Below are 11,610 nucleotides of genomic sequence, written 5' to 3'. Positions count from 1 at the left end.
TAAAAATCACAAACTACGATTTATTTTTCTCACAAAAAAAAAATACGATAAAGTTATGCACATCACAAATAGTTACATTTTTGTGTCAATATTCATTGGGAACAAAAAATCAATATTACAATAAATTCCTGACATTTCAAGTTAACAAAATAAGAATTTTTATTAGCTTTCTTCAACGAAACCAGATTCTGCTTCTTCAGCATCATCAAATTGTCCCTCAACTTCCATTTTCAAATGATCTCCATTCTTTGTTGCAAGCTCTACAAAAAACAAAGTGCTTTTAAAACTCAATGTAAAGGACATATATTGGAATCGTGAAATTATCGATTTCTAGTTTTCACAAAAAAACAAAACAAAAAAAATCAATTTTAAAGTCTCTTGAGTCAGATTTTGTTTTTGTGCAATTTCAAAAATAATAATAATAAGGGGAGGGATTAGCTATGTGGTTAGCGTACTCGATTCCCACGCGGAGGTCCCGGGTTCGAATCCAGCTGCTAACCCTTAGATTTTCTCTTCCTAGGAGCTTCTTACAGCTCACTGTCCGGTGATGGACAGTGTTGTCTGTAACGAGAGAACACTGTCCGGAGGCCGGCAGTGCACTGGAAAAAGCTCCGGGCGCTAATAACCTCAGCTGTTGATGCGCAAAAAAAAAAAAAAAAAAAAAAAAAAAAAAAAAAAAAAAAAAATTAGTCATATCCGAGCTTTAAAAAGTTAAAATATGCCAAATAAACAACCGCATCAATCTTAATGTTTGTCTATAACCGTCAAAGATATAATCTGAAATCTCTAAAAATTGATATTTCGAAAGAATTAATCTTCTAATTCTTATGCTGCTTACTGTAAACATGATAAACTGTGATTCTTCAACTTTTTTTTTTATGAAAATATGAAGGAGGTGTTTGATTTTGATGAATGAAATGACATTCGATTCAGAATTGAATATAGATTTGCCTTTAAGCTAGTTTCATTCATGGGGGTGTGGGCTTTAGGAAGGAACTGATTAAGTCTTGCTAAGCTTAATAAAATATGATATCAATAAATGTTACAAAATCGCACAGCTTAGCATTTATTTTCTTCGTTGGAGTAGATTAATAATACCATCAGAAGAACTACAGAACAATCCAGGTTGTATGCCCTCATCTCTTATAAGTGTAGAAGAAGATGAGTTATCTAAGATTCAGTTTTGACGGTCTCATCAAATATTTTGCAAATTAATAAAAGTTGGAGAATACTTTTCAAACATGAAGTGGAAAAATACAATTTTATATATAATGTTTAAGTAATTGAATTATGTATAATTACATAACCATGAGGCAAGCTATCACTACTTACCACCATTTGCATCTACAAAATCCTCATCATCATCCTCATCTTCATCATCTAAATCTTCCCCTTCATCGAAATCTTCTTCTAAATAACAGAGAAAAATTCAAATTAATCTCTGAGCAGAATTTCCAGATAAGAGAAAAAAAACTGCATCATAGAAACAAACTTACCAGGAGAGAGTGAGTCATTAGGATCTGGATGTAACGCCTGGCAATCATTCATTGCCACGAACATAGCGTCTAAAGCTTCGTGATCATCAGGAACAAATCTAACTTCAGTTATTTGATCATCCTCGTCCTCAGTATCATCTCCTGAACCATTGCTATCCGCATTATTGCTGCTATTTTCTATAAATAAAAGAAAACACAGTTAACCCTTTAATAGTCAAATAAATAGGGCCGTACATTATGAAAAAAGGAAATATCACAAATCGAATTTACCAGAAAATTGGGTCAAAAGTTATTGAACTACATATGAACAATTAGTAAAAGTTTTTGAAAAAAAAAATCTTAAGAGCTATTTTTGAGAATATTTTCAAATTGAAAAAGTTAATTGCTGAGTGCCAATTAGGTCAGTCGATTTCCTCAAATTTAGACATTTATTTCCAAACATGATTACAAGGAAGCCAAACCCCTTATTCAGAAGTGTCCATATTTAATATCATGGGATAAAACTTTAAAAGAATGTTAAAGATCTATGTAGTCAATATTGAAAATAGACCATTTTTTAGAAAGTCTTCAAGAAATGAAAAATGATCAGTAAATAAGTACTTTCAGTAGATGGTTTTGACCAAAACCTTACTTTGGCATCCTCTGTTGGCAGCTAAATTTGAATTTTTTCTAAATTTTTCATTTTTAGGTAGCTGTGGGATCATAAAATACTCAACATTTAGTAAATACCACTGTTTCGTACTCTGATGACATATATTTTTTTGAGAAAACTGAAAATTTAAAATCTGCAAGATCTTACTACTAGGAAAGAGAACATAAGCAAAAATTAAATGAAAATTGTACACAAAAACATCAATTTTAAACATTAAACGTATATTAAAGGAGTGTGATGCTTTATTGTTTGATAAAAACCATCCAAACATCTAGTTGTACAGCATTTAATAATGTGCGACCATAATTCCTTATCTAAAACTAGTTTTTAAAGATGGGAGATGAACCAGTAAAGTACGACTCCGGTGTTACAAGATGAAAATACTTGGATAAGATGTATTTATCAAACTTTAAAATTTCTAATAGTTATTTTCCGACCTCCAAGTGTTCTTATTACATAATCACCTTCGCATAAGCCGGGTGAAGAAGTGACAAGTAAGAGAACGAACAAAATTTTATTTAACTCATTTGTTTTTTAGCCAACAGTAGATGCCATAGAGGGTTTCTACTCGTTCAACAAGTTGATGAATAAAAATACATATTGATGTGACTTACGAGTAAAATCAACATTTGTATCAACCATAACATATAAACATTGGTGAGGATATGATTGTAGGTCTCTGGAGACAGCGTGAATACTTATATGAGGATATTCCAGAGAAAAACCACGACCTGTACTACTGTCAAGCCAGGATAAACGACTGTAAAGAAAAAAAACTAAAAAACTATGAAAATTATAATGCACATTTTATAATGTTTTTGTAAAGACTAAAATCTATGGTTAAGTTCGTCAAAAATATAAATCTAGACAAATTCTAATCAGTTACAACTTTTTGTAACTATTACTGAATCAATTAATAACATAAAATCAAAAGATTTTCAGTACTACAGTACCTTTCGGCAATATACAAAACTCCTTTTCCCAATTCTTTATCGTTCATAAAAACACGAGTAGAAGGCTGTTCAAGCTTTACACCTTCCACCGGCGGTGGAAGCGATGATATTACTACCATTTTAAATAAAAGCACTTGTCACAATATTACATCAAATTTCGGCACGCTGTACCTCTTAATGTTTTGTACATTGTTTACATGTTTCCTTGATACTTAAATTCTGAATCTGAACGTGAACAAGTAAAATAAAACAGTATTGCCAACAGACTTTCTTATGATATATATTGTTTCATTATTCACACTTTAAACTAAGAAAAAAAAATATCTAAAGCAAATTGGCTAAATTTAATTCTTTAAATATATTAAATATTTTTAGATTTATACCCCGCTAATGTTGACTGTCTTAGAGTTTCTAGATTGGCTTTTCTTTCATATTCAATTTGAGCAAATTTTACATTTGAATTTTATAAAATTTTGTACTATTTGGCTTACACAATATCAATTTAGCCGTTTACGGAATTTTTTTTATTGATTTGGCTTCATTAATATTATATTGAAGTTTAAAATAAATACAATTGTGCGACTTTTTAACTTATAACTTAGATATTGGTTAGATTAAGACGATCATGTTATACAGTTAATAAACATACAATTAAACTAAATTAAAAATACAATAATTGAACAAATCAGATCTATCAAAAGTTTATCACTTTATTAATCAAGCCAAAAAAAATACTTCTTTAGGCCTTTCTACTTACCTTATGAATGATTTAAATACTTATACTTATATTGGAAGTTTTATTGTGAAAATTTATTTTTATCTAATTAAAACGATTTAATAAATAATATGAGTTTTGATGATTACAAATGCACAGAAAATTATAAAAATCTAAACAATAATGACAAAATTCTACCCATAATTATCAAACAATTAACAAAATTTTTATATATTTCTTAACATTTTGCGTTCATTGGATACATTTTTTACACATTTTGTGACAAAATATAATATTAATCTGGCAACCTTGGGGCGCTGGGATGTATGTATGAATTCTACGAATTAAAATTGCACATTTGGCGGGAAATAATACATCACCCAAACACTAATATTTTGACATTACGACTAAATGTAGTTGTTGTTACTTGCGTATAATTCTATTTTTATTTTTACTATACTATGTACGATGCATTTTCCTCAAGTTAAACATACTCTTCGATTTTAATTATCTAATTTAAATAGTTTCGGCATTGACTTGTCACGCTTATATTCTAATTTATATATTGCCGTAACAGCATCAATGAACGTACATCATGCATTTTTAAAAGTATAAAATCCCCTGTTATTAAAGTTATAATGCCACAAGGTATTGATTTTGATTATAAATGATCTATTATTAATGTAGTATGCAATAGTATATTCATGAAAGTGTATTTGAGGTTGATTAGTTGTAACTATTTTTCACAAGAGAAAAGTTTTATGTGCAGGTAAAAATGTTCAATCTGTCAGTAATGAAGGTACTGGTCACTCTTTAATTGAGTTCCTCAACAGAAGAAGTGTGACTCCTCCTGCTTTGAGCTTACATTTACAAAACAATTCTGAAGCAAAGGAGAAAACACCGTTGCGACACAGGTCAGTTTTATGAAACTTACCGGCGTTTCACTAGACTTTCCCTCTACTAAATTTCATTATAGGCTTACATTTTCAAGGCTATTTCTTTCTGTAGTACATGGCCTCTATGTCATTCACCAGGTTTTCTAGACCTCTTCTCTTTTCTATTTGCCAGTTGTAAAAACATTCCGTAATGACCGTCACCCTGTACCTGCACTTCAGATAAACGAATAATAGTATTTTTTGTTATACTATTTCTTTCAATAAAAAAGTAAAAGTAATGCAATGCCTATTTTTTTTTTACGTCCAACTACCAAATTAGTTGTCATGGACGGAGGCGACTAGCAATATACTTAACAAAGTAGTCATAAACAAAACATTAAGTACTCATATTAAACATTAAATCAAGGTCTAGCCCGGGAATCGAATCCAGCACCACAATACATCTCAGGTCCCATATTTCTTTTAATATATTTTTCTTAATATCAATCACTTCTATAATCTGTTCGATTTTTTTTTAGCTTAGATTCTTCTAGTGTTGGCCAGGAAACTTTTGCCAGTGAGTTTATTGTGACACTAGACTTTTCTTAACGGTCCATGTTTTGGCCCCTTAACTTATTATGTGCGATACTGTGAAGTACTAAAATATTCAGTATCATTTATGGACATTGTACTAAACTATAGACTTTCTCAAAAGCCAATATTGAGCAACTAAATAACCACTTGTGGTCAATAGACGTTGAGCAGAGTTTGCTGTATTTTACATCGTAAAGAAGTTTTTTTTATGTTGGAAAACTTACAAGACAGATGATTGCCTTATTATCTTGATAAATTTTTTTTAGAAACACCCGTAAAAGAAATTGCTCTTCCTTAACCCAAGCTTGCCTCCTTTTTCCATCGCACACCAGTTCGATTTAAGAATACTAGGTTGTACAGGAAGATTCTTGAAAGAGGACAGTAGTTACTGTTGACTATCCCTTGACGCTCTTCCTACACTTTTTCCTGGTGATCGAAATATCAGTCATAAATAAAGTTTTTGGAGAGAACATCTTAATGTACTCGAAAAAAGCGCCATAATGTCTTACCGGAGGGGATTGTAACTCACAAATGTGTTTGCAAACTGCGTTTATAGTAGTATTAGTTTAGTTATAGGTCTTAGTTTTATTTAAAATTAGTCTCGAAATTACTAAGTATATTATGTTAGCCTACTTACCTCTGCCCTAGACACTAAATTCAGTTAAGTTCATCTGAAAAAAATATGCATTGAAAATGCATGTCTAGCTTGTAATTTTTTCCTCCCCACTACACATTTAATTAAATAACAAGTTATAGTCGGTGTAGGAGGTTACTACAAGAAGATGGACTAACAGATAACAGCAGCCCTGAATGGATGATACTTCCCAAGAAAAGCCCATCTCATAAGAAATTACTTGAAAGTAATAGTAAGAAAAATGTATCATCTATTACGGATGCCGAAAGTTCAGTGTAAGGTCTTATTAATTAATTAATTACATAATTTGCGTTCTCATTTTTATACTTTTTGGAATGATTTATGTACCTTATTCAGAACCGACAATTGCTTGGTGTCACCAATTCTTTTAAAAAAGAAATCTACAAATAATGTTCGGGATAAATTTAAAAAACAGACTGATGTAAGTTCTATTACATTATTTTTATATATTACAAATTATTTATATTTTTATTGCATTAAGTTAAATGTATAATTAAATAGCCAAACTATTTTAAAATTTTTAGGGCTCAATGAAGATGTTGGTTGACGAACATTTAGAATCTGAATTTTCTTCTTTAGATGTTAAAAAATGCCAGGTATAGATTTATGTAACATTTATCTTTATAAATTGTATGCACATCCACATTCTTCATAATTTAGGAGTTTCTCCTAAAGAAACTTATTGTTTAGACAATTCTTATTATAGTAGTAATGTTACTATAGTTATTATAGTAGTAATGTAGTAAACCTCTATCAACATGCTGTCATTTCTGATGTGATTGATGGTTACCCAATTAGAATTTAGGATGACCCCAGAGGGGCCCAAAACATATTCCAACCTGATCTAATTAAAGATAGAAGTATGAGACTGAACATCTTATATCACCCGCCATATCGCATATCTTGTTTTTTTATTTCTTCCCGTGCAGTTGTTTGATTACTTTGTAGGTCGTGTTGTCCAGGGTTCAACTTTTAGACGAATTAGCAACAGATGATAGGTCTAATTGCTTAAATATAGACAAAAATACGATAGTAAGTTTATTTCGTTTATTTATTATTTGAATTATTACAATTTAAATTTTGATCCATCTCTGAAATTTTTATTTTTAATATAATTAGCAAATAATTTAATCTAATAAGATATGATAGTGTGATTTTTTGTTTTTGAAGGTGCTTCGAAGCAGGAAGACACCCAAAAATTCAGTACCTTATGCAAATGACAGCCCACGATCTTCAGATTTACCAGCGAAAGGGATCAAATTGAAATCTGCAAGAAAGAGACTTGATCTCACACCATCTTCTAAAAGGGTAATTAGTACCACTAATGAAATTACTAGAAAGGAAATGTTTGTATGCATTTAAACAAAGTCACTTCCCTTCATAACTGTCTCTGTCAATATTGCTGGACTTTTAATTACTTTATAATCCTTTATTAAACAATAGTAAAGTAAATATTCTATTAATTTTAAGACTGCTTGTACAGGAAGTATTAACTCCTACATTCTTGGAAGCAAGAGAAAGAGTTTTAACAACAAATCCTACGTCTATGTTAGATCAAGCTAGAATCAGTTTACAAATACTCACTACGTCAGGATCATTACCCTGCAGAAATGCCGAATATGACAATATAAGGACTTACGTGTTGAGAAAAATTCTGGATGGAAGTGGAGGGTAAATATTTCATAATTATTGAGATGACATAGTTTAAGTATGCTTCAGTTTTTCAGCGTTATTGTACTGTTCCAGAATTGGATGATATTGAAAAGTAGCTAATTCATCCGCAAAAGTTAAAATCGGAAGCCATAGTATTAATTACATTTACTTGTGCATGCAATTTAACAGTAATTCATTTATTTGTTGCAGTTGTATGTACATTAGTGGAGTGCCTGGTACTGGAAAAACGGCAACAGTGCATGCTGTAGTGAAGAGTTTACAGCAAGATTCCCAACATAAAAAGATCCCCAGTTTTGATGTAAGTACGCTGGACTCAGCAGTTTGTAAAACTAAAACTGTAAATATCACCTATAGTTTGCCTTTTTTTGTTCTCTTCCTCTAGTTTGTGGAAGTGAATGGTTTGCGACTGACCGAACCAAGACAGAGTTATGTTCGTATATGGCAAGCGCTCACAGGTAACAAAGTAATTATGGAACTTGCTTTAAAAAATTTAGAGAAAAAGTTTCTAGGGAGACCAACGCGTACAACTCTTTTATTACTAGATGAGGTTAGTAAACAATATTTTAAAACGGACATTTTTTTTTTTTCTGGCTCAGTTCAAAAACAGCCCCATACTTCTCAGACATTCTGCCCAATAAATGCGAACTTCATCTTCCTGCCCTGATCCTACTTGAAGACCTGCTTACTGACTTGATAACCAAGGAAACACTTTTTGTTACAAATTTTTCTAGTAACTGGGTTAATAATTTTTTGTAGTTGGACGTTAAGCCTTGCCTGAAAGAAGTTGGTGATTATTTTTATTTATTTAAGAGAGAGATTATTCTGTTTTATATAAAGGTAAATTTTTTGTTGCTTTTAATGGATCTAAGTTTCAGAGAATAATCTCTCTCACTTTCTCTAATAATAGTGCAAGGAAGGGATTAGCTCAGTGTTTATCGTACCATTACTCTCAAGGAGTCCTATTTTTTGTCCTTTCTACCCTTAGATTTCCTCATCTTAGTAGCCTCTTACTGCTCACTGTTCGTCATGGACGAACACATAAGAGACAGTGTTGTCTCTTATGAGAACACAGTCCGAAGGCCGGCAGTGCACTGAAAAAAAACTCTGGCGCCATAGATCTGAGATGTTGACTCGACTTAAATTAATAATAATAACATACAAATGGCGCTAATGGCCACAGACGTCGATGCGCCAGAAAAAAAAAAAATAAAAAAAAATAACATACAAATACTAGGTATGCTAGAATAGAAAATAAATTATCTAACCCCTTCAGTGGAAGAGCAACTGTAACTGAACTGAAGGTGAAATATATTTTTCTAATATTATTATTTTTTATGGACCTTGCTTAGTTGGATTACCTATGTAACAAACGGCAAGATGTTATTTACAACCTGCTGGAATGGACAACCAAGCATCATTCCCGACTTGTAATCCTTACCATTGCAAACACCATGGATCTTCCGGAGAGGACTTTAAAAGGAAAAATCACCAGCCGTATGGTACTTAGCCTATAAATATAAATAAATAAGCCCACCTATAAATATACAACACAAAGTCAAAGTTGCAAATTATTATTAAGATACCAGCTTGTTTTGAAACACTGATGACTTTAATACTAGGATAAGTTGAAAAAATGTTGGCATTGCACTCAGATGGCATAGCTGTTAATGTAATTTTTGTTTTTGTTGTAATGGTACACTTATCACAGTAACGTATAACAAATAGAACAACTTCATCAGTTGAATAATTTTCTGTGTACAACTTCTGGATAATATAGATGTGTAGTGTAAATTTGTTGGAATGGAATAGACTTCAGGAAAAGACTCTATTCATTAAAAAATTAAAAAACGTTTCGACAAAATGCAGTGAAAAAAAGGGGAATTCGTAGAAAAATTAAGCCATCTTTGAGGTAAAATGCCAATCACTGCCGTCAGGCCAAGAAAGTCAACCTCGCCCGTGTGCAAGATTATTTAGGTGAATTAAACATTTATAAAAATTCTCGATTAGTATATAAATATTACAGGGTTTAACAAGATTGGTTTTTCAACCCTACACTTATCAGCAACTTCAAGAAATAGTGATGAACCGGTTAGGAAAAAATGAGAAATTTCATGCAGACGCTGTTCAACTTGTGGCAAGGTAACAGAGTGTCACTATATATTTATTGAAATAATATAAATTAGCTAACAGTTGTCAACTTTATCTAATATTCTAAATTCAATGTTTCTCTGATTACTTAACAGGAAGGTAGCGGCTGTTTCGGGTGATGCACGTCGTGCATTAGATATATGTCGTCGTGCTATTGAAACTTTTGATTCGGACTCTGATAAACCAATAAGTGTTTTTGACATTGAAAAAGTTATTAGTAATATTTTTACAGGAGTTAGGGTTCAAGCTATAAAGTTAGTACCCGTTCATTTTTTTTTTTTAAGTTAGTTCTTTAAAGTAGTTTTAAGGTTTTTCATAATGGAGAAATTCTTATAAAAAATCTTAGGTTTACCTAAAATTACGTTTACTAATAAATCTAGTAGATATATTGATATATTATCTTCCATTAATATCAGTAATTTGAATTTATCTAGTCTGTTTATTGTAGAAATTGCAGTAATATGTGCAAACTAATTTTGAGAGCAATTAAAGACGAAGTATTACGAGTTGGTGTAGAAGAAACCACATTAGGTGCTTTGTTAAATCAACTTGATACAATTTGTTCACTTGAAGGTTTGTATTTAAGTATGAATTTTAAAAGTTTTTTCTGTCTATTGTTGTAAATGCTTTTAAATTTATTAGTGTTTGTATCTGTTTGTTTCTCACAGGTATTTTGGTACCAAATCCCGGAGAAGTAGCGACATTGTGCAATGTTCTGGCTGATTCTGGCTTAATTGTAGCCGAATGGGAACACCGTACAGATTTAAAACGTAAATTATCACTTAACGTAAGCCCTGATGATATACATTATGCTCTAAACTGCTGAATAGCAATTGCAGAGAGTATGGGAGTACTTTGACTTTAAGAAATAAGTTATATTTAAGTTTTTAAAAAAATAATAATTAATTTAGAAAAAGGATTATAAATAAATATATATTTTTTACTGTTAAACCAAAAATAAAAAATATTGAGAGCCACAGATCTATCTTTTAAAATTTGAATTAATTACGTTCCTTTATTGTTTTGAGATTAGAGTTGAATAAATTATGGTAAGAAAACAAAATTGAAATGAATTGTAATAACTAAAATAATTATGTATTTAGAAACATTTTAACGAATAAACGTATTTATAATTTTTATAACGAATAAACGTATTTATAATTTTTATAACGAATAAACGTATTTATAGCAACAACTGGACACTTGCAGCCACATCTAAGCGATTTCATGCGTTAAGTGCAGTCAAACACCTTTTTCTTAGATTTTATTTTTTTGAACTGAGAAAAGAAATCTGTCTTTTGGTGAAAACACAATATTTAAATGAAATATCAGTATTCAATGTACAACAAGGGTTCTAGAAAAAGTTTATTAAAATTAAGCAATAATAAAGTTTACTCGATTATAGAGTTTCATCTAACAAGTATTTGAATTTTGAAGAATAAAGTAAAGATTGTAATGGAAAGGACGTTATTTTTCTACCTATATCTTGTGATAATTACTGCAACAGTTTGGAAATCATTCAATCGAATTTAAATAAGGTAAGAGTTCATTTACTGGTGACATTTTTTTTTTTTTCTATCGATTTTAGATTCTAAACGAAAATCTATAATATATAATAGATTTATAATAACAATAGTAATTTAGTGAAGTATAATGCTAACTTACAGAAGGAAAATAAGGATTTCGAAGCATGAATAATTGGTGAATAACATCTACGTCAGGAAGAAAAACTTGTTTGTTTCATGGAAAATAAAAACTTTTTAAATGGCAGTTTTTAAATTATTTCTCAACTAATGTATGTATTAGCATATGTTTAATCACTTTTAAAATAATATTCTACAATGTAAT

The 11,610-nt window shown here is 30.6% G+C and overlaps 2 protein-coding genes across 3 annotated transcripts; one reads left to right on the top strand and one right to left on the bottom strand.

The window, feature by feature from the left end:
• On the bottom strand, window positions 1-3,347 carry icln (chloride nucleotide-sensitive channel icln). Its single transcript, XM_074139144.1, has 5 exons — window positions 3,102-3,347; window positions 2,763-2,908; window positions 1,497-1,673; window positions 1,333-1,410; window positions 1-260 (listed from the first exon to the last, which is right to left on the bottom strand). Exons 1-5 carry the CDS (start codon window positions 3,218-3,220, stop codon window positions 163-165), a joined length of 618 nt encoding a protein of 205 aa, XP_073995245.1. The 5' UTR covers window positions 3,221-3,347; the 3' UTR covers window positions 1-162.
• Window positions 3,348-4,161: 814 nt separating this feature from the next.
• Window positions 4,162-10,733, top strand: LOC141459724 (origin recognition complex subunit 1-like). 2 transcript variants are annotated; one of them, XM_074139089.1, is made up of 15 exons: window positions 4,162-4,464; window positions 4,586-4,730; window positions 6,051-6,194; window positions 6,277-6,361; window positions 6,465-6,536; window positions 6,889-6,972; window positions 7,111-7,248; window positions 7,424-7,611; window positions 7,804-7,912; window positions 7,997-8,161; window positions 8,964-9,113; window positions 9,638-9,753; window positions 9,858-10,016; window positions 10,211-10,335; window positions 10,431-10,733. In XM_074139089.1, exons 1-15 carry the CDS (start codon window positions 4,455-4,457, stop codon window positions 10,586-10,588), a joined length of 1,848 nt encoding a protein of 615 aa, XP_073995190.1. In that variant the 5' UTR covers window positions 4,162-4,454; the 3' UTR covers window positions 10,589-10,733. The 2 variants fall into 2 exon arrangements, with proteins under 2 accessions (XP_073995190.1, XP_073995189.1); XM_074139088.1 differs by having other exon boundaries at window positions 4,163-4,464; window positions 6,042-6,194.
• Window positions 10,734-11,610: the final 877 nt, after the last annotated feature.

This window comes from Rhodnius prolixus, unplaced genomic scaffold, assembly GCF_049639745.1.
Source record: "Rhodnius prolixus isolate KJV_2025 unplaced genomic scaffold, Rpr scaffold_17, whole genome shotgun sequence".
NCBI classification, from domain to species: domain Eukaryota; kingdom Metazoa; phylum Arthropoda; class Insecta; order Hemiptera; family Reduviidae; genus Rhodnius; species Rhodnius prolixus.
This window is presented reverse-complemented; position numbering and strand designations above follow the sequence as displayed.

Excerpts from the sequence above, each read along its gene's own strand:
- LOC141459724 (XM_074139088.1), top strand. Across the intron at positions 4,731-6,041 it reads AAAACACCGTTGCGACACAG|TCGGTGTAGGAGGTTACTAC; the intron begins GTCAGTTTTATG and ends AACAAGTTATAG. Across the intron at positions 9,114-9,637 it reads GAAAAATCACCAGCCGTATG|GGTTTAACAAGATTGGTTTT; the intron begins GTACTTAGCCTA and ends TAAATATTACAG.
- icln (XM_074139144.1), bottom strand. The coding sequence starts at position 3,220 with ATGGTAGTAATATCATCGCTTCCACCGCCGGTGGAAGGTGTAAAGCTT. Across the intron at positions 1,674-2,762 it reads TACAAATGTTGATTTTACTC|AAAATAGCAGCAATAATGCG; the intron begins GTAAGTCACATC and ends TTTTATTTATAG. Across the intron at positions 261-1,332 it reads TTTTGTAGATGCAAATGGTG|AGCTTGCAACAAAGAATGGA; the intron begins GTAAGTAGTGAT and ends TGTTTTTTGTAG.